The sequence below is a fragment of the Lissotriton vulgaris genome, chromosome 5, assembly GCF_964263255.1.
Source record: "Lissotriton vulgaris chromosome 5, aLisVul1.2, whole genome shotgun sequence".
Classification (NCBI taxonomy): domain Eukaryota; kingdom Metazoa; phylum Chordata; class Amphibia; order Caudata; family Salamandridae; genus Lissotriton; species Lissotriton vulgaris.
The window spans coordinates 1,679,642,276-1,679,665,039 of NC_141693.1; the positions used below are offsets into that span (position 1 = coordinate 1,679,642,276).

General features: G+C 49.1%; 1 protein-coding gene across 1 annotated transcript in view; it reads right to left on the reverse strand.

Moving 5' to 3' along the window:
* The window catches only part of DCAF7 (DDB1 and CUL4 associated factor 7), a 144,678-nt gene that overhangs the window by 36,934 nt on the left and 84,980 nt on the right, over nucleotides 1–22,764 (reverse strand). Inside the window, exon 6 of the mRNA XM_086923819.1 lies at nucleotides 8,143–8,260. Coding sequence (XP_086779945.1) covers nucleotides 8,143–8,260 — 118 coding nt within the window. The remainder of the gene's footprint in view (nucleotides 1–8,142; nucleotides 8,261–22,764) is intronic.

Consider the following 22,764-nt stretch of genomic DNA (forward strand, 5'->3'; position numbering starts at 1 on the left):
CTTGAAGGTGGCTTCCTGAAGAGAAGTCTTAACTGCCATAGTTTTTGGACGACCCTCTGAAGACTTTGGCGACTTCTTTTGAGGAGGCATATCAGACAGACCTGGAGATGTCGGCCTTGGCCTTTTGGCAGAGGAGTGTGAGCTCCTGAAGGAACACTCGCTCTCACCTGAAGAGACTGTCTGATCCTTGTCCTTTAGTCTCTGAAGCCACAGGAGCAGGCGTCCCTCTCTGTCTTTTAAAGTCTTGACAGAGAAAGTGCGGCAGACCTTACAATCCTTGGTAGAATGGTCAGGGTAGAGACAGTAGAGGCAGTCATCATGTTTGTCATCTACATGCAGTCTCAGTTTACTACACGAGGCACAGGGTCTAAAGAGCCCTTTTTTAGGAGTGGTAGACATAGTTGACTCCAGCACTCCTCCACAAGAGTAAATTTGAAGAGAAATATATGGAAAAAATCCAGAAATACCAGAAAGATGAGCAGAGCTCAGTGAAGACTCCCTTAGCACGACGTGCGGTAGAAAATCTGAGTGACTAGGGCTCCTTCCAGGAAGGTTCTAGAGGGTGGCAGTAGCTGATTGACTCCTGGCCAAAGTTTGGTCCTTTTTTTACAAAAGGACTCGGATAGGTTATTAATGTGAGGTCTCTGGCCTATTAGTATGTATATTTCTATATGACATTACTGTTATTATGTACCGGGGACTCCCACCCCGACGACGGGGAATGATTCAGGCATGTGAATCTATGAAAGATACCCATAATACTGGATAATGTGGAAGTCCCTCATGAAGCACCTTTAACATTGCAGGGTAGAGCAGCATATACGTTGGACCCATAGCCTTGGTGCATGGAAACAGTTCCTCCTGCATTTGGACAACTTATTGTTCTGTTACCGTAGATCTTTCCCATTTTACGGAGATCCACCCTGAGGAGATTTGCATCAAGGGAGACAGGGTTGATCTTAGCATGAACATGTGCCCTGGAAGCCTCAATAGCCACCAGAATCTGGGCTCCAGTAGGGCCCTGGGGCAGCTGCAAGCTCCCTCTGGTCTCCCCTATTGAATGCCCCCCCCCGACCCACTGGCAGTAAACTGGTCCATCTTAGTCAGCTGGGTCCCACGTTGCACCCTGTGCCTACCCATTTAAAAATCTGTGATAGGGCATATAAGCAGCCCACAACTCACTGGGCTTGACAGCCAGGAAGAAGCTGTACCTCTCTCTCACCTCCCCTGCCAGTCGATTGTCTCTCAAGTCTTGCACCAAGGTTGTCCCTCCACCCCTCGAGAGATGGCACATCCCAAGCCTCTCACTTCCAAGGCCTGAGTATCCCTGCGCCAGTCCAGTGCAGCAGGTACTATGAGGCCCCTTCTCCGCAGCTACTCGCGTCCAGGGGCTCTCAGTCCAACGCAGAGGTCTCTCCCCCGCATAGGGTCCTTTGTGTTGCCTTCAGGCAAGGGGGAAGAAGAAAGACTCGCACCAAGGAAGGGCCGACATGCCCAACCCTCCAAGACTCCCACAAAATAGCTGGGCCTGCGGCGGCAGGGGAAAGAAGTCTGAGGCACTCCAGGTGCTGTTTCCAAGGCAAGCCCCTATCTATTCCAAACCAACAGCCCCTTTTTGCTGCCGAAGTCACAGACGCTCTGGGCAATAGCATCCAGGGTGACCAGGGGCCCCAAACAAGCGGTGGTGAGGGACTGGAGTTCTCAGCAGTGTGATCACTGCCAAATAAAAGACAAAACACATAGGGAACATAAAGGTAGTGCATTGCTGGCTGAAGCCAACATTTGTTCTGCTGCTCAATCAGAGAGAAATGGGGAGGTGGCCAGGGTGTTAGACTGAGCTTGCAAATGGTTCAGATACTTTGAGAAAAACAGGTTTTGAAGCCTGTCCAGATCAATTCTTCTTCAAAGAAATATCATTGTGATGTGGAATTCCAAAAGGGTTTGGGTTTATCCATGCTGCAATTCAACATCTATTACCTATTAGCACATTTTTGCCGACCTTTGCATTACAATGCCACAACTACGCAATACGTGTTATTAGTTGACTAACTGCCCAAGCAAAGACCTGAAAGCAAAATCCACATTTATAGCAGTACTCCAGACTTGGTCGAATTTTAATTGGTTAAACTTAAATGCTTCTAAAATGAAGTTCAGTTTGATAGCATCTACATACAAATCGAGAAAACATCTGCACTAACAGTTACAGATCCTCTCTGAAGTTACCTTGTCTATGGATAAACAATTAAAGCTGCTGGTCTTTATAATGAATGAATGAATGATTGAAAGAAATTTAATTTGTAATGCGCGAACTTAGCCCAGCGGGCATCAAGGCGCAGTGCGTACTTATACATATACATTCATACAAAACCAAGAAAATCTCAGAAAATTACTAAGGGGAAAGCTCCCATTGCGCTTTGACTCTCCTATCAATCTTCCCCAGGAACCTTGAATCACCAAATACAATGACCATATAGTCAGACTAAATGAAAGATCTAAAAGCTAGAATTTTTGCAGAATTCACCTGCAGAAGGAGTTACAGGCATCACCATATGACAATACATCTTACTGGCAATAAGGAGGATACAGTGGTTGCTGATAAAGCCAGAGATCAAATATTAAACAATAAAAGAAGTCCTCCTAAAACACACCTATTTTTAAACTTTATTTTTCATTTTGCAATAAGAAGAACAAATTGTTGATGATACAGCATATAGCAGCGTACTGATGGTGTGATTGGCAATACTTGGTACAGGTGATAGCATCAGAGGTAATCAATCAATCAGATTTATAGAGCGCGCTACTCACCCGTTAGGGTCTCAAGGCGCTGGGAGGGGAGGGGACTGCTACTGTTCGAAAAGCCAGGTCTTGAGTTACTTCCTGAAGGAGAGATGGTCCTGGGTCAGCCGTAGGTGGATGGGGAGGGAATTCCATGTCTTGGCCGCCAGGTAGGAGAAGGATCTACCTCCGGCGGTGGCTCTGCGAATGCGTGGGACGGTGGCGAGGGCGAGGCTGGTTGATCGCAGCTGGCGGGTGGGCGTGTAGAAAGTGAGGCGGTTGTTGAGGTACTTGGGGCCTTGGTCGTGGAGAGCCTTGTGTGCGTGGGTGAGGAGTCTGAACGTGATTCTTTTGCTGACGGGGAGCCAGTGCAAGTCTCTCAGGTCGGCGGAGATGTGGTTGTAGCGGGGGGATGTCCAGGATGTGTTGTGCGGAGGCGTTCTGTATGCACTGGAGTCTTTTCTGTAGTTTGGCCGTGGTTCCAGCGTAGAAGGCGTTCCCGTAGTCCAGTCGGCTGGTGACGAGGGCCTGGGTGACAGTCTTCCTGGTTTCGGTGGGGATCCATCGGAAGATCTTTCGGAGCATGCGAAGGGTGTTGAAACAGGATGACGAGACGGCGTTGACTTGTTTGGTCATCGAGAGGAAGGAGTCCATGATGAAGCCCAGGTTTCGTGCGTGGTCCGTCGGCTTGGGGGTGGTGCCCAGAGCAGGTAGCCACCAGGAGTCGTCCCAGGCGGAGGGGGATGATCCCAGGAGGAGGACTTCCGTCTTGTCTGAGTTCAGTTTCAGGCGGCTGTTCTTCATCCACTCGGCGACGTCTTTCATTCCTTCGTGGAGGCGGACTCTCTGGGTTCTTCCGTCGAGGAACGAGATGATCCACTCCAGTGGCTTCTCTTGGATTCCGGTGTTGCTGAGGCGCTGTATCAGTGTGCAGTGGCATACTGTGTCGAACGCTGCAGAGAGGTCCAGGAGGATGAGGGCAGCTGTTTCCCCGTTGTCGAGCAGGGATCTGATGTCGTCAGTGGCTGCGATGAGGGCGGTCTCAGTGCATTGGTTACCTCGGAAGCCGGACTGTGAGGGGTCGAGGGATCCGTTTGTTTCGAGGAAGGCGGCGAGCTGTTTGTTGACGGTCTTCGACGACTTTGGCAGGAAAAGGGAGGAGCGAGATGGGGTGGAAATTCTTGAGGTCGGTGGGGTCCGCTGTCCGTTTCTTCAGGAGGGCGCTGAGCTCGGCATGCTTCCAGCTCTACAGGAAGGTGGCAGTGGTGAAGGAGATGTTGTTGTTTTCCCGGAGTTGGGATGCGATGATGGAGCCGGCCTTGTTGAAGACGTGGTGGGGGCAGGGGAGCCGGAGTGGATGGTGTTCATCGTGCGGGTGGTGTCTTCGGTGCGGACCAGGGTCCAATTGCAGAGGGTGGTGGTGGGGGGCATTGGTTCGGTGGTTGGGTGAGTGGTCTGTGCGTCGAAGCGGTTGTGTATGTCGGCGTTCTTGCAGTTGAAGAACGAGGAGAGTGAGTCGCAGAGGTCTTGCGAGGGTGTGATGTTGTTTCCGGCGCTGGGGTTGTAGAGCTCTTTGACGATGCTTAAGAGTTCCTTGCTGTTGTGGGTGTTGTTGTTCAGTCGTTCTTTGAATGTTGTCCTTTTGGTGGTGCGGATCAACTGGTGGTGTATGCGGGTGGCGTTCTTGAGGGCTGTCATGTTTTCTGTAGTCTGGTCGTGTCGCCAGGCTTTTTCGAGGGTGCAGCAGTTTTTCTTGGAGGTTTTCAGTTCATTGGTGAACGACAAGGCTTTCTTGCTGCCAGGTCTGCTGGGTGGGTTCTTCAGAGGTGCGAGGTCGTTGGCGCAGTTGTTGAGCCACTGTGTGAAGTTGCGGGCTTCTTCGTTGGGGTCCACCGTGTTGGCGGGAGGGTTCTGGCTGAGGGAGGTGATGAGTTGGTCCGCTGTGATCTTGCTCCAGCTCCTGCAGGGAACCTGTTGCGGGTGGTGGTGGGTCGTGGTTCTCCTGAAGTTGAAGTGGACGCAGCTGTGATCAGTCCAATGAAGTCCGGTGGAGTGGCTGAAGGAGATGTGCTTGCTGGAAGTGAAAGCAGGGTCAAGGGTGTGGCCGGTCTAATGGGTGGGGGTGTTCACCAGTTGCTCGAGTCCGAGGTTGGCGAGGTTGTCCAGCAGGGTGGTGGTGTTGCGGTCATTGTTGTTCTCCATGTGGAAGTTGAGGTCCCCTAGGAGGATGTAGTCTGAGGAGGTGAGGGTGTGCAGGCTGATTAAGTGCGCAATGGCTTCGCTGAATTGTGTTCGTGGTCCCGGTGGTCTGTAGATGAGAGTGCCTCTGAGGGTGGTCTTGGGGTCGGTGTGTATCTGGAAGTGAAGGTGTTCGGCGGCGGTGAGGGTGTCGTCGGAGTTGGTCGTGATGCGGATGGTGCTTCTGTGGATGATGGCGATGCTCCCTCCGGTCTGGTTGACGCGGTCCCTCCGGGTGATCTTGTATCCGTCTGGGTGTCCTGGGCGAGGTCCAGGCGCAGACGGGTTTGCCTTTGGCGGAAAATCGGCGCGCCCGCTGCGCATATGCGTGGCCCCCGCCATATATGGCCAAGTGGGAGGGAGGAGCAGCTGGGAGGCGGGAGCGGGGCGGCGAATGGGGACCGGGGATAAGGAAGGGGGGGGCGGGGCCGCAGAGGAGCGGTGGCGGAGAGCGGGGGGTGGGGGGATAAGAGGGCGGGAAAAGCTGACACACGGGAGAAACAGCGGCGGGAAAGGCAGACACAGGAGGCGGCGAGGGGGGGGCAAGGGTGGGATGAAGCTGACACGGCGGGAAATACAGCAGCGAGAAAGGCAGACACAGGAGGCGGCAGGCCTGAGAGCGGGAGCCCAGGCAGCAGGAGTGGCAGCAAGAAGGGCAGCAGCAGTGACCAGGGCACACGGGGGCCGTGCGGTGAGTGGGGTGACCGGGTTAAGGTAAAAAGGCACAATAGGGATTCATAATCATTCGCAAGTATAACATAGTGAGACTTAAGCATGGGACACACCAATGACACCCAGGCCACTTTTTCCTGGAATCACCTCTCTTGCCTCCCATCATGATTAGGGTAGTCTTCCACATCCGACCCGCTGCCCCCAATCTCAAGCGTATCAAGAGCAGCGTGGGCTCTCCCTCCGCCAACCCAGAAGTGCACAGTTCCTGCCAAATCATCAAGCCGTCTTGCAGCTTCATGTCCGTGCGGATAAGTTTCATATGGACTTCTTCGGCTAGAGACCACTCGTGTACGTCTCTAAGCCAGAGCGACACTTCCGGGGCTCTCTGTCCCATCCATGTGTTGGCCACCCTGCGCATAGCTAGCACAAGCATCAGTTGTCAGCTCCTATCTATGTGATCATATTATGATTTGACTGCCCCACAAACGGTATGCTTGCTCATGTTAAAACATTCTACTTTTATATTCCAGAGACTGGCAGTCTTCAGTCTTTCAGATAGCTAGTCCAACACTTCTTGCTCTCAAGCATCTTCTGGTCAGTAAGTGAAAAGTGTGTCATGAAATATCTCACAATTAGTCAATAAAATATTGCAGACTTAAAGCGTGGCATTTCATAAAATAGCTTCACAAATTATCATGTTGTGGACAAATACCACAAATCCTCTAATGTATCTCAATAGGGAGTCGTCCTATTTGCTCAGCAGTAAATTCAATTAGAGTAGCAACAAAATCGCCATGAGAGCCCCACCAAAAAGGACACACCCCAACTGCCTTCCCCCAGCCTCGTTTTCTCTCCTTACTCTTCCATCAGTCAAATAAGTGATAATGCCTCAGTAGGAGTAGGGAGAAGTTAGTAGGAGGTTGTGCTTATGCACAACCGCCATCTCTAGCACTGTAAGGTTTCTGAGAAATCACTCTCCTACTTCCCCATTCATGGCACCCAGAGGATTGACAGAGTGGCAATATGTAACCATTTGCCGAAAATGGCCAGCAGCTAGATTTGCTATAGATCTTTTGTTTCCAGCTTTTCAGCCTTGAGGATGTGTGCCCTATTGAACTGGGTAGGGGGTGGGGTACCAAAGTGCACAATCCCCAAGATTTGCTGCTGCTGCAGCTATCAGACTGTACTTTGGATTCTTGCTCTCTCTCAAAATGAATCGCATTACCAGCAATAAGGCAGCTCTCTTGAGGAGAGTGTACTCCTTGCATACAAATAATTGGTGACAAACAATGGATGTGAATACAGTCAGTTAATATATCACAAAAAGTTAAACATGGAAGCGGCTATAAAATCGTTGAGTGACAAAGTGAATGGAAATGGCTCTGGGTCCATGAGAGATCAAAAGGTGTTAAAAAAGCTACAGGGACCATGAAAAAACCAGACTCCACCCTGAGGAAGCAGAAAACACTTACAAACTGATATGTGTAAAATTAACTTTGAGCAAAGCAGAACATACTAATAGACACCCTCCCTCCTAAGAAGTGAAGGGAAAGGATTACCATATTTGTGATTAACTGGATAGCAGAACAGCTGACAAAAATGTGGAAGAGGATGCATAGAATCGGTCAGGGGTATCAAGACACGGAAAGGGATAGAGGCCAATTTCAGTTGGGTTCATCAGTATAAGACCAAAAATCAGTTAAAAAAACAAAACAACAAAAGGAATGAAAGAGGAACGCGTATACCATACTAGTTCTCGATTTAGCTTCAGAAACAATTAAAGAGACGCTGAATGCAATCTAAGAAAGTTTTCTGAAGACTGGGATAAAGGGGAGACTGATACAGCTCACAAAAGTGAACTATATTGTGGTGCAGAATGCCTTGTGCATTGTGAAGATACATTATCTAGGAACATTTTCCCTTGACAAAGGGTAAGGCACATTAAAAGTATATTTTAGGATGGCAAACAAATAAATATAGAGCAATTGACCAGCCTAACTCCACTGTTGCAGTCAGCCCTGGCTCGTACTTAGATGCTGAAAGCACAGGCATCTAGTTTTATTGGCTTTCAGAGAGTAGGGCTAGGTCCGTCTCCCAGCTTACTCCATGCACTTGACAGGGATGAGGAGTATAGCCTGGGGTACATATCTAGCTTGCTGAGGCATTGTATCTTCACTACTGTTAAAAAGGTGAGGTTTGGGCAGCCTTTTGAGGGTGTGTTCTCAACAATCAAACGCCTGTAAAACATATGGTGTGCTGACTCCAAAGGAAGGGAACAATGACACTAACTGGTTACCAAAAAAACACCAACCACTGGTAGTTGTCCCTGAAGTCTAAGGTCAAGTCTCGGCATTTCATTATACTTAACTGCTATGTCTAGCATTGGCCATGCAAAACATTTATCACAATAGTAAACGATGCTCAAGTAGGTCAGAAAATGTGAATTGGACTGCTTACCTGCAGTACAGATGTGACAGGAAGAATGTGGAGCCCAGGCAATCCCGTTGACACATGCTCTGTGGTTGTTTAATCTAGCAACCGGAGTGCATGGCACTCTAACATCCAAAATCACCACCTCAGAATAAAAAGCAACAGAGTAAAATAACAAAAACAAACACATCAACATTAATTAACATGATCAAAATACCCACAAATCAGTCTACTACTGATTTTACTTAACCACATCTACAATTTTACAGACATGCAAGAACTCCATTGAAGTTAGCAGCCTTTCACAGATGTAGTGTCTGGATACAATATGATGAAAACCTCTATGGAGATCAAGAAATAACAGATTAAATAGAGCAGTAGCTGTCTCTTGTTGGGAGGAGTGGATGGAGGGGTGGAAGTGAAAAATGGAACACCAATAGTCATCACTTGGTGCCAATAGATAAAAGCCACAATTTACATGTGTTGGACCCGGCCTTTTTGGCTGGTTCACCCCAGAACTTTTTGCTTTTGATGGTGACCTGGCATTCGTGATTTCTGGCTTGGCGCACTTTTTCCCTGTGTCCCAGGGTAAAGTGCGTGCATGTAGTGAGGTTGGCCTGCCCTCCCATAGGAATGCATGGGGAATGTATATGACCATGTTAGTTCCTGAGGTGTGGGGAGTGCAGGTTCGAGTTTGATATGTGCGGACTCGTGAGATTGAATGCTGCGCAATGATGTGTGCGGCGTGAATGTGTCTAGTGTGGAAGTGCCACTTCTAGACATGGGTGTGCGTGTGCAGTGAGTGTGCTGGCTGGTGATTGGCTGGAGCTGGCTAGTGAGCCTGGCTCCAGGAGTCTGGATGGGTCTGCCCCGGTGGTGAGTGGAGAGATTAGCATGCTGATGTGAGGGAGGTTTTTTTTTAGGGAAATAAAGGTCCTGAGCACAATTAGTGGTATAAGCAAAATGTAATATAGACCACGTTAGGAACTATATATTTCTCCTGTCCAGCAGGACCAGGGTTTTATTTAATTAGAATTAAACAATAAAATTGATTACAAGAAACTCTAGTTACTTAGAGTAGGGCACAATCATGTAGCGTACTAGTGAAAGAGACCCAGTGATGGAAAAAGAGATAGGAGAGAAGAATAAAGGGAGCATTTTCACAGGCAAAGAAGGTGAGCAACCTGGAAACTTTTTAAATCAGTGTAGGCAGTGTTCTCCAGAGTAGAGCATACAAATTGATACACAGTGGTTACATGTATGTCCACTTAAGAGTCGACGTTTCGATCCATAGCTCCAATTGTTAAGGATCATCATCAGGACTGAAAGCAAGGTTATATTGCCTGGTAAATAATACGCCTGTTTAAAGAGGGAACAGGGAAGGAAAAAGGAACAAATAAGGTTTTTAAGAAAGCCAGAATATGAGAAGTCAACATTTTGAAGAATATGCACACATTTACAGTACTCGGAACCGCAGTGATCTCTGATGGAGCATGTGCAATAGTGAGTCGAAAAATTAAGGTGGAGTAAAAGTACTTTGTGAACCATTTTGTGAAAAACTCTTTGTGAATTGATCGGTTTTTCCGCGTGAACGACATGAGTGCCGATCGCGATATTCAAATCTAACAAGAGTTGTGGCATCCATACTGTTCCATATCCGGTAAAGCGCATGGGCTCATGCAAGGCTGTGGAGGGTGATATGGATAAGTAATGTGCAGTAGCAGAGCCAACGAAAGTTATGGCGTGAATACTATGGACGGGCGTGGTTAATGCCATCAGGCATTGGAAGTGCCTTAGGTACTGAGGGGCTTACCTCGGGTCAGAGGGTAGGCTGTGCTGGGGGTAGCATACAGAGCAGGAACCAAATAAGGTCGCTCGGGCTAAACTTAGTATACTGAGGCTTGCGCTGTTGAGGCAAAATTGAAGTTAGAGTGCTCATTAAGGATAATGGATATTGCGTGCACTATTTCCCGGGTGCGCTGGAGCCAGGAGACCTACCATGCAAATAGTCAGTCAGCAGCATGTTGAGGAATGGAGGCTGCTTGGTGAGGAATCACTCGTGGCAGCTTGCGGTCTTAGTTTTGGTAGAAGATACGGTAATAAAAGGAAAGGTCGGGGTTATAGAAAGCGGAGGTGCCTTAGCCAGTAGAGGGCGGGGAGCCTTTCCTTTTATTAGCGTATCTTCTACCAAAACGAAGACCGCAAGCTGCCACGAGTGATTCCTCACCGAGCAGCCTCCATTCCTCAACACGCTGCTGACCGACTATTTTCATGGTAGGTCTCCTGGCTCCAGCGCACCCGGGAAATAGTGCACGCAATATCGGTTATCCTTAATGAGCAATCTAACTTCAATTTTGCCTCAACAGCGCAAGCCTCAGTATAATAAGTTCAGCCCGAGCGACCTTATTTGGTTCCTGCTCTGTATGCTACCCCCAGCACGGCCTACCCTCTGACCCGAGGTAAGCCCCTCAGTACCTTAGGCACTTCCAATGCCTGATGGCATTAACCACGCCTGCCCATAGTATTCACGCCATAACTTTTGTTGGCTCTGCTACTGCACATTACTTATCCATATCACCCTCCTCGGCCTTACATGAGCCCATGCGCTTTACCGGATATGGAACAGTATGGATGCCACAACTCTTGTTAGATTTGAATATCGCGATCGGCACTCACGTCGTTCACGCGGAAAAAACGATCAATTCACAAAGAGTTTTTCACAAAATGGTTCACAAAGTACTTTTACTCCACCTTAATTTTTCGACTCACCAGTGCACATGCACCATCAGAGATCAATGCGGTTCCGAGTACTGTGAATGTGTGCATATTTTTCAAAATGTTGACTTCTCATATTCTGGCTTTCTTAAAAACCTTATTTGTTCCTTTTTCCTTCCCTGTTCCCTCTCTAAACAGGCGTATTATTTACTAGGCAATATAACCTTGTCTTCAGTCCTGATGATGATCCTTAACAATTAGAGCTATGGATCGAAACGTCGACTCTTAAGTGGACATACATGTAACCACGGTGTATCAATTTGTATGCTCTACTCTGGAGAACCTGCCTACACGGATTTAAAAAGTGTCCAGGTTGCTCACCTTCTTTGCCTGTGAAAATTCTCCCTTTATTCTCCTCTGCTATCTCTTTTTCCATCACTGTGTCTCTTTCACTAGTACGGTACAGGATTGTGCCCTACTCTAAGTAACTACTGTTTCTTGTAATCAATTTTATTGTTTGATTCTGATTAAATAAAATCCTGGTCCGGCTGGACAGGAGAAATATATAGTTCCTATTGTGGTCTATATTACATTTTGCTTATACCACTAATTGTGCTCAGGACCTTTGTTTCCCTCAAAATAAATTATACCCAGGGTCCTCTGCTAACTTTTGGGTCCCCCTGGTTTCTATAAAAAATAAAAAAAAAAGATGCGAGGGAGGGGTGCACCTGGGACCTGAATAGGGCTGGGCTTTCCCCACACAATGCTGGCTCCGCCCGCTGTGGTGCGACTGATGACCCTAGCCTAACTAGTGAATAGGAAGGGTGGCTGAGCACATCAAGAGTGCTCCAAAACCAGCTGTGACTGGTTTCTCTGCCACCCTGCACCCAGACAAAGGTTTTCACTGTATAAAAAAAGGGCTGTGTCCCCTTACAAAAGGTTCTCTTCCTGGATCCTACTTTGGAGGGGGGCCTGCTGCTACTGGGCACCAGGAGGACCGACACTGGGGATTGCCTCCCTGCCTAGGAGGACCCTGTGAGCTGGATCCTGGGCCCAGCCTTGCCCCCCACCCCTTGAAGGACTTGGTACTGGACTTTGGGGTCACTAGCGCATGAGGAGTGCTTTTCTTTTACTTATCTGGAGCCACCAGCGCTTGGGAGCGCTGGACTTGCCCCTCGCGCTCAGAGCGCTTTATTTTCGCTTTGGCGGCTGCCCACGCCGCATATTGCAGTGTTCCTGCCCCTTTATTTGACCCCTGACGTGTGCCCACCCCGCCAGGGGCACTGCCGGAATTAATTATTAATTTAATTACAACGGGAGCCCACCCCGTACTTTGGCGAAGAAATTGCCGCGTTGGCCTCAGCAGCACGACCGGAGCCAGGGGGCTCGTCAGTAGGGCCGCGCTGCCTTTGGCTGCCCCTAAGAAGAGTTGCAGCGGCCACCATTGGTTCACCCGTAGGAGGCTCGTCAGTAGGGTCGAGCTGGATTGGCCCAAGCGCCCCTGAGTCTCTCGAGGGCCGCGCTGTCATTGGCTGCCCACAGGAGGGAGCTCCGGAGAGAGAGTTTCTGGCAGAGAGAAGCAGGAAGCAGAAGGGAGACCACCCCGAGCTCCTGCCCCGCCGAGTAACGCCCCCCCCCCCCCACCCCGCCCGGCTCCCTAGAGCGAGGGAGAGCCCCGGAGAGCGACAAGAAGTCGCGACGTCGGAGAGTCCTGAGGAGCGGGAGCTCTCAAGCCCCAGCCGCCGCGAAGAACCGGTGAGTGCCTTGAAGGAGATGGGGGCGTCGGGGCCCATTGCCGGTGCCTGCCCCTCCCCTCCCCTCCCCTCCCCTCCAGTGCGAGGCCAGTAGTGTTGGGAGGCCCGTGGGGCCTCACTTTGAGCCCTCCAGGGAGGGACTCCAACGACCGGCCATATTTGTTGAAGAGCCCGAGAGGCTCCACCAAGAACTCCGGGGGCATTGCTTTGTTTTTGAGCCCAGAGAGGTTCCAGGTGGCCCATTTGTTGATGAGCCCAGAGAGGCTCGTGGGGGCATATTTGTTCTAGGGCCCCCGATGCTCTTGAAGGCCGCATTTGTTCGCAAGTCCCCCGAGAGGGACTCCCACATCTGGGGGCATTTTGTTTATTTCGAGTCTCCAGAGGGGGGACTCCAACATTGGGTCCACATTTGCTGCAGGGCCACATTTGCTGCAGAGCCCACGAGGCTCCAAGGGGGCCATTTTGGTTACAAGAGCCCACGAGAGGCACCAGGTTCCCACATTGTTTTGGGCCCCTTTTCCCTGTGGGAGCCCAGAGGAGTTCTACAGCTGCCCAGCACTTAATGGGCAGCTCCTACGTTTAGGCCCCTGCATCTTTCTGTGGCTGCCTGCGCAGCCTGCCCTGACATTTGGGACACAGGGCATCCTAGCCCCATGAGAGGTCAGTTGGCCTGGGGACAGTCACAGGTTGTGGCTTATGTAATTCTGCGCAATTGTTCTGTGCTGCACCTCTGAATGTGCTTTTATGCGTCACGTGCTTTTCCCTACACCGCTGAATGTATGTTTATGCATCATATGTTTTCTTCCCTACACCTCTGAATGTTGTGATGCATCACGTGTAATGTGTTCATGCCTAAACCCCTAAATGTATTGTGATACTTAGGTGGTTGTTCTTTTTAGTACAGGTGTTACTAGAGAGGTCCTGGTTCCCTGCGTAGCATTCTCCTAAGGTGGTTAGGGTTGCGTAGGTGGTACTTACCAGTTACCAGGGAGTACGGGTTGTGCGCTATATGTGCTGATTTGGTGCTACAGTTATTATATGTTCTACGTGCTAATTCTAAAGGTGATTATTCCTGACAGTGGTCAATGTGGCCCTGTCCTGTACATATATACACCCTGTAAATTCTGCCCGTGCCCATGGCACCTCGTAAAGTACATGTTTATTATCTAACGTTTGTGGTATAATACAAAGATTATTTTTTATATATACCTTTGTGTGGAGTTTCCTTTGTGGTGGGCCTTGGGTGTTGTTGCTGGGTGCGCGCGCAAACGCTTTACACATTGCCTCCGGGATAAGCCTGTCTGCTTGTGCCAAGCTACCAAGGGGGTGAGCAGGGGTTATCTTGGCGTGTGACTCCCTTGCCCTGACTAGAGTGGTGGTTTCTGCCTGACTTTGGCGCAAGCATTAGCCAGCCAGAAATCCCATTTCTAACAACATGTTTATGTATTTGTAGATGTAAACACAATTTTGGCACATTAGCATTTCATAAGGTCCACTCCCCTTTCTAAATAACAGTTTGTTCCTCTCCATCAAGAGACATGCTGGTACATCCCCAGGCTGTATATTAGCAGCAGTGTGTTTCTATGTGAATGTTCTTACTTTCCTCGTGCAACATCATATGGTGAGACAGAGTGACCAACAGGGTGGCCTAGGGCTCCTGTGACTTTGCTCTAGTAGGTGAGAATATTTTCAGAGATTTTGGCATGTCCTTTTGAATATTGGTGCGTTTGGACCCAGGCAATTCAGCAATTTTCCCTGGTTGCCTACTTACGCTTTAACCTTTTGGTTGCTAGAGTGGTCAGGGTGGGTAGGGCTGTTTTACCTTGGTGCATGCTTGAGCTGCTCTGGTGTTCAGTATGAGGATGGCGGCGGCAGAACTTTTCATGAGTAGCCTCCACTCAGACCTCAGACTCTTCTCTTTCTGGGTCCTGGACTCATTTCTGTATCTGCCTATCTAGGCTACAGGATTACCTCTCATTTTCGCAGGGATCAATAGTTCCAATGCTATGATCCTTGCTGTGCCTCTTCACATTTCACACGCTCCCTTTAATTTGAATAGGCATATCAGTTGAACAAATGACTGTTTCTAAAGGTCTGCCCGTGGTGGTGCTCGTGGCCTTGTACCATTTTGATGTGCCTGTATGAAGCACAGTGTGTCCTCGATCTGCGGTTTCCCTGTCTTAGTGATTTCCTCCAGGCATAATTATCCTTTCCATCTTGTCTGCCTTGAGAGGTTGATATGCATATACTTCGGCTTACCTTTTGTACAGTTTTGTTGTAGGCAGTTCCTCGTTAGCTTTTCTGCCTTGCTGCTCATGACCTGCATGGGTGGTGCTGGGGCTCAGGTGGTGTCATTTGGTTCCTGCTGCAGGGCAGCTTATGATTCAGGCCATGGTGGCATTCAGGGGAAGGGGTACTGAGGGATGGAGAACAGGGGTTCAGGTGCTTGTACAGTTCTTGTCCACCTAGTGTCAGGATATTGGCCCAACGTACAGTCACACTTTTATTTTGTACTTGTTGCATTCTGGGCGGCTGGTATCTCCCCTTAGCCTATTGCTCCTTTGTTTCAGCTTCCGGTGGGCCACCTTTCCGATTGGTGCCTTGACCTTCTCGCTCCTGCATCTTATGACCCTTTGAGCTCCCCAACCAACAGTGAAGTACAGATTGTTTAGCATCCCCGTCTCAGGTTGTTTAGTAGCTTGGTCTTACTTCTGGGCGTTCCCAGGTATTAGGCGATCCAGACTTCCCGAATGTCTCAGGGTTCTTTAATTACACTAGTGAATTTGGGTTAACATTCTAATGTCCCATCTCGTCAGCCACTGTTGTCAGTCAGGCTAGCTCCATAAGGGGTGATCTCATTACTGCTGTTTATGTGCTGCCAAACAAAAAGCTTCAGGATGATTCTTAATTTTTTTTAAATAAATGATCACTAAATGAAATGGGTGTGTTTTTGTTGCACCGGGTTAAATCAATCTCTTAGGACTTGGTGAAGATTCTCTGATGCCATACAAATCCTCATATGAAAAACCATAACATCTTAAAGAGGGTCGATGGTCGTTCACATTTTTTTAAACAAAAGAGCATAACTAAAATATATTTTTTGAAAGGAAGATAGTAAAGTAGTTGCCGGTCTCCAGAGAGAGACTCATCCTCAGAGTAAAGAACTGGGATGAGGCAAGCTTAGAATGGTCCATCAAAACCACCTGGTTAACATGTCTTTAAATACGCATTTAAGAAATTGTCACAATACTCTGCGTTTACAATGAGACCAAAGTAAATTGCATATCAACTGCATGAAGGATGAGATACTTACCTGTAATCCTAGTTCTCTTCCAGGGGTATCCTCATCAAAGTCATAAGCATTAGAATATTCCCCGGAAACACTATATGTGATAGATACATACATACATACATACATATACATATATATATATATATATACATATATATATATATATATATATATATATATATATATATATATATATATATATTTTTCACGCTCCTGGGTCCACCACAAAATTGAAGGAGCACTCAAGCAACAGAGAAGGTTTTGACCCGTAACCTTTATTGTTAGGTACAAACTGCACACGAAGGTGGGCGGGATATGCAGAAACTTCGAATCACCTGACGCGTTTCAATTGCTATCTTCCTCAGAGGCTTTCACCGAAGTTTTCGTGCAGCACTCCCACATGCTCACTGATTGGGCCACTCCACGCCCCTGAGCATTGTGGATGTTGAAGTCATTAAAGTCCATAGATGAACGCACTGTCTTAGCTGCTGCTCTGTATGAGCCCCTAGACTCTGGATGAGCCTCCACCAACGCGAGATGGGATGTTACCTACCTCGACTGTGGAGCAGCGGAGGTGGATTAAAACTGCAGCGTTGGTGGAGGCTCATCTAGAGTCTAGGGGCTCATACAGAGCAGGAGTTAAGACAGGAGAATACAGAAAACGTGATCAGTAAGCTTAGTAAAAACTAAGCTAGGATAGAGGAAACCACTATCCGGACAGATTTCTCAAGGAGGCCTGGCCTACTTGAGCATCAGCCCTGGAATCAGATTCTAGGCAGTAGTGCCTAGTAAAAGTATGAACAGATTTCCAGGTTGCGGCCTTGCAAATCTCCGACATAGGGAAGTCATGCAAGAAAGCCACAGTGGCCGCTTTCCCCCTGGTGGAATGCGCCTTGGGAGGTTAAGGTAAGGGACTTTTTCGCCAGCTGGTAAGCTAAGGTAATGCATAAAACAATCCATCTCGAAATGGATCTCTTGGCGGCTGGGAAGCCTATTCTCATGGCGTCATAATTAACACACAATTGATCTGACTTCCTTATTTCCTTGGTACTTTGTAAGTAGAACTTAAGTACCCTCTGAAGGTCTGAGGAGTGAAGCGACCGTTCAGCTGGGGTCGCTGAATCAGGGAAGAAAGATGGCAGGGAAATGGACTGATTGATGTGAAAATCAGACACCACCTTAGGGAGAAAAGAAGGATGTGCCCTTAAGACTACTCTGTTATGGTGGAAAACAGTGTAATGCTCATTGGTACACAGTGCTTGGATCTCGCTTACTCTGCTCGCTGATGTAATTGCTACCAGAAAAGCGGCCTTCCAAGACAAATGCTGCAAGGAAGCTCTGTGGATTGGCTCAAAAGGAGAGCCCATCAACTTCGATAACACCAGGTTCAACTCCCACGGAGAAGGGTTTTAAACAGGGGGATACACTTTCTTTAACCCCTGCAAGAAGTCCTTGACCACCTGCATCTGGAAAAAGAAGGGCTGGTTAGGCGACTTCCTGTATACCGTAATGGCAGATAAATGCACCCTGATAAAAGCATACTTAAGACCAGATCTTGCTAGATACAGAAGGTAAGGGAGAATGACATCCTCCTGCCCCTTCGTAGGATCAAAGTGATGTTCCCTACACCAAAGAAAAAACCTCTTCCACTTAAACGCATATGATTTTCTTGTGGCGGGTCTTTTTGCTTCTTTTAAAATATGCATACAATCAGGAGGCAGTTTTAAATGTCCGTATTGCAGGACCTCAGGAGCCATGCTGTCAAGTTCAGTGAGGGAAGGTTGGGATGAAGAATCCTCCCTCCCATCTTGGTCAGCAGGTCCGGCCTGCAACGTAGTCTCCTGTGTGGAAGTACCGACAGATGTAGAAGGTCCGGGTACCACCACTGCCGTGGCCAGTCTGGAGCTATCAGAATCATGGTCATGCTGGATCGGAGTAGCTTGGACACCACCTTCGGGATCAGGGGAAGAGGAGGAAAGGCGTAGACAAATGTCTCTGACCAGTCCATCAAAAGAGCATTCCCCCTTGTCCCTGGACGGTGGAATCTGGACGCGAAGGCGTGGCATTTTTTGTTTGTCGTCCGCGAATAGATCTATTTCCGGACGACCCAAACAATGGAAAAGGTCCGCCACCACCTCGTTGTGTTGCACCCAGTCTGGCTGATCTTCGAAGTGCCTGCTGAGTGCGTCTGCCTTGACATTTAGCTCTCCTGGAAGAAGCACCGCCACCACAAGAGGTTCCGGGCGAGCAGCCAGTGCCAGATCGTTTGTGACTCCAGGGAGAGAAAACGTGACCGAGTTCCACCCTGCTTGTTCAGGTAGAACATGGTCGTCATGTTGTCGGTCTGGACCAGTCCTGAATCGGACTCGATTGCAGGCAGGAAAGCTTTCAGAGCCAGATGGACTGCTTGTAGCTCCAGCGTGTTGATGTGGTAGGTCTATTCTTTTGCCGACCACGGTCCCTGAAATTGAAGGCACCCCATGTGTGCCCCCCAGCCTTGCAGAGACGCGTCTGTCACCACCGATTGCACTGGTAATGGCTGGTAAAAAGGAACTCCCACCATCAGATTCCGCTGCTGAGTCCACCATGAGAGGGAGGATCTCGCCGCCTGGGAGAGAGAGAGAGAGATCTGATCCTCCCAGCGACCTGTCGACAGATCCCACTGGTCCTCCAGAGTCTGCTGCAAAGGGCGCATCCTCAGCCTGGCGTTGGGAATAAGAAAGATGCAGGATGCCATCGATCCTAGCAGGGATGTCACCTGCTGGACTGTCGGATGCTGCACCTGGAGCAGAAGCCTGCACCTCTGTCTCTTGAAAGACAGTCTCTTCTTCGAAGGATACGCTCTTCCCACGCTTGTGTCCAGAACGGAGCAGAGGTAGTGGATGGACTGGGTGGGCTGTTGCACTGACTTTTCCATGTTGACATGCAGCCCGAGGTCGTGCAGCTGTTGCAGACAAAACTGGAAGTCATGCCTCACTTGCAGTGGGGATGGACCTTTGAGCAGCCAGTCGTCCAAGTATGGATAGACGAAGAGACCTTTTCTGTGAAGAAAAGCTGCCACCACTGCCATGCATTTGGTGAAGACTCGCGGAGCTGACTTCAGTCCAAAGGGCAGGACCTTGTACTGATGACGTTTTGCGATGGAAATGTGGAAGTACGCATCTTGGAGGTCCACCAAACACATCCAATCTCCTACTTGCAGATGTGGACATATTTGGTGAAGGGCCAACATGCAAAACTTCTCCTTGATTATGACTTTGTTCAGAAGTCGAAGGTCCAGGATTGGTCGAAACTTGCCCTCTGATCTTTTTTGGGGACAAGAAAATATCTGGAGTAAACTCCTCTTCCTCTTTGAGAGGGCGGAACCTCCTCTATAGCCTGCTTTTGGAGAAGAGCTCTCATCTCTTTTGGAAGCAGCTTTAACTGATGAAGACGAGACTTCTTTGGTGGAATGTCCTTTGGAAGCGCACAGAAACGTAGCACATATCCATTGCGTAGAATATTCAGCACCCAGCGATCTCCTGTGATGCTGGCCCACTCTGCTAGATGTTGAGAAGCACTTCCTCCCACTGGAGTGGGCAACGTTGGCGGAGGAAACCACTGTTCGTGACTTTCCTCCTCTTATCGTGTGTGATCACCTCTACCTCTGTTAGATTTTCCTCCTCTAAACTGGGACTTGCCCTGATTCTTGTTCTGGGACCACTGATGGGGTTGAACCCTCTGCTGAGCCCCCTTGCGCTGGTTCGTCTTGTATCGGAGCATGAACTCTTTTTTTCTTCTCCAAGCCGACCGCTTTGAGAGTGTCCAGCTCGGTCAGTGTGGAAGCCGAAGAGAGGAACCAGTAAATGGAAGGTTCAAGATGAGTTGTTGTGCATCTGGTTTGAGGCCTGTCAAGCGCAACCAAGAAGACCTTCTGGCGCATATTCCATGCGCATACGAATGCGCCAAAAGCACTACGCTGTCCGCCCGCCGTGCTAATCATCTGGTTAGCCACCACACAGCCTTCTGTCAGTGTCTCTTCAAAGTCTTTTTGACCTTCTTTTGGCAGTTTGGATTTGAAGCGTTCCATGGAATCCCATAAGGCTCTATCATATCTGCCGCAAAGGGCGGCCGCACTGGAGACCTTCAGTGTAGTAGCGGCAGAGTTGCAGACCTTGCGACCCCACGAGTCCTGGGATCTGCGGTCCTTCTTTGGAGGAACTGAAGAGGTAGCAGTGACTGCGTGTGTCTTGCGTGCTGCTGCTACGATCACCAAGTCTGCAGGGGGATCAGTCTAACAAAGACTGGGTCAGAGGTAGCTGGCTTGCATTTCTTTTGGATGTGAGCCGGCACCGCCTTAATGGTCGCTGGAGACAAGAATATGTCCATGACAGGTTCCACAATCCCTGGAACCAATGGAAGCAAGCGACGAGACCCAGACTTCCGGTGAAGTGTCTCAAAAATAACCGTTGTGGTGACCTGGGGAACAGACATTGCAATGTTGAGCTTTTGAGCTCCCCTCTGCAGGACATCATGGTACGTGTTAATGTCATTAATCGGTGAGACCCTAAAGATAGGGCTATCCGAAAGCGTGGGGTAATAACCCTTCTTTGAAGAGTAGGTAGGAGGAAGAAGTAGTAGACTGTGTTCTTCTACTCCTGCGTTGAGCACTGCGTCTCCCATCCCTTGATCTGCTCGAGCGATGCTCCCTTCTGGGGGAACGAGATCTAGTAGGCCTCCTCACAGGTGATCTCTCAGCTTGGACCCTGTGCCTGGGAGGGCTACGTCTGTCCGCTTCTTCAACCAGTCTTTGAAGAGGAGACCTGTGCATAGGTCTGGCGTACTCCTGCATCCGTCTCGTAGCCCCTGAATCTCGCCAGTGATGTAATGTCAGATTCCAGCTCTGGGACAACCGCACTTCAGTAGGAGAAGGCCCCGTCCGTCGCAAAGGTGACTTGCGTGCAGGGTTACTGGCCTCTGGAGAGGCTGACCTTGAGGAAGCTCGCCTGGACAAATGCGAGGAGGAGTGGGGGGACGCTGACTCCGTCACCAGAATCACTGATCTTTCTCTGGATCTCTCTGAAGCAGGTCTCGACGTCGGTCGGAAGTCTCCAGCATGCTTCCTCGAACCTTGTCGCCTGGAGTGCTCTTTCGACGTCGAATGAATCGACGACGAGCGATGCCGACGAGAGGCTGGTGAAGATCGGGGATGTCTCGACGTCGAACGGCGATGCGCAGCCGATGACTGAACATGTCCCTCTCTCGACGCCGAACGTCGCTGGGACGACGGCGGACCAGACAATCTCGACGTCGAGGGTCTACGCGACAACCGCGGAGGGGTATTTGGCACCTTCGACGCCGAGCGCCGATGAGATGATGACGGAGATCTCATCCTTTGACGCCTGGTTGTCGACGGCGGAGGACTCTCGGCGTCGATCGCTGTTTCTGCGACGACGGAGGTGAGCCTGTTCTCGACGCCGATCATCGTGTCGACGAAGGCGGCGGTCTGCTCCTCGACGCCGATCGTCCCCGGGTTGTCGATGGCGAAGGTGTGATGCTCCGACGGAAATCGTCGCCGGGTTAATGTCGGCGGAGGGCTCTTGTTCCTAGACGCCGAACGTCGCTGGGTTGACGTCGGCGGAGGGGTTGCAGTCCTCGACGGCGATCGTCGCCGGGTTGATGACGGAGGAGGGTCTTGAATTCTCGACGTCGTACCTGAATCTCCTCTTCTCGACGGCGAGCTCTCTGTCGAAGGTCTTTTTTTAGATAAATGACCCACCGGTAGATCTTTCCTCAGCGGCGAGCCAGACGCTGAAGCTGAAGGGCGTGAAGTCTTGTCCTTAGAAGGTGTTTTAGACCTCTTGGAGCCCTTCTTCACCGGAGACCTTCCTCTCTGGATGACCTATGAGCCAGGCCATAGATGCAAATTCTCTCCCTGTCCTTCAGAGTTCTTCCGGACAGGGTTTTGCCGTGAGGACAGGTCCTTGGATCATGTTCTTCAGGCAGACAAAGTATACAGACTTCATGGTTGTCTGTCTTGGCCTTTTTACCACAAGAAGGGCAGGCATCAAAAAGAGAAAGGATTTTAAGGCAAAAATGCCAAAAAAACTGTCAATAAAAGACAGATTCTTACTTGACAAGATGTAAACCGTCAAAGTAAGCTAAAAAAGTTGTGAAAATGAAGTGAATTTCTGACAGAAATGAGTGGAGTTGTGTCACAAGGATCCTTCCTGAAGGAGCCGGAAAGAACAACTGACCTAACTGTCACCCCTGAGGCATGATGGGAAGCTGGGGGTCATGGGTGCCTTAAAGGTACGGTGTCAGTTTATTACTATGCAGCTACAGGTTAGCTTTTCAGTCTTTTTAGACTGTATTTGCAATGCAGCCTGGGAGTTTCTATGCTTTCAGTGTTTTATGAGAATTTCTACTGCTTTCTAAGCATTAAAACAGTTTCTAAACAAACTTTGTTGTTGTTTCGCATGTTATTCATGTATGGTGGCAATGGTTCAGCTCTGGTGTTTATTAGGATAGATAGATAGATAGATCGATATATATCCTAGTGCTCTCTCGACGAGAGGAAAGGTGAGCCGCACACATCGTGAAGGTAAAGATGAAATTTATTGCATTTTTCAAAATGCGCTGGCGTTTTCCAAGTCCTTTCTCAAAGGGAGACCAGGAGCATCTGCACGGCTGGGAAAGATACAGGAAGTTGTATTTGCTCTGTTTGATTTTAACTTATAACCCCCTGGTGGTCGTGGGTGATGCTGAAGTTTAGTTCTGCTCTTCCTTCGCGATCCCGTTGCGAGATTACTTTAGAATATCGCTGGGATATAGATATATATATATCTATATATATATATATATAGATAGATATGTATAGATAGATATATGTTATGTTATGTTAAATTA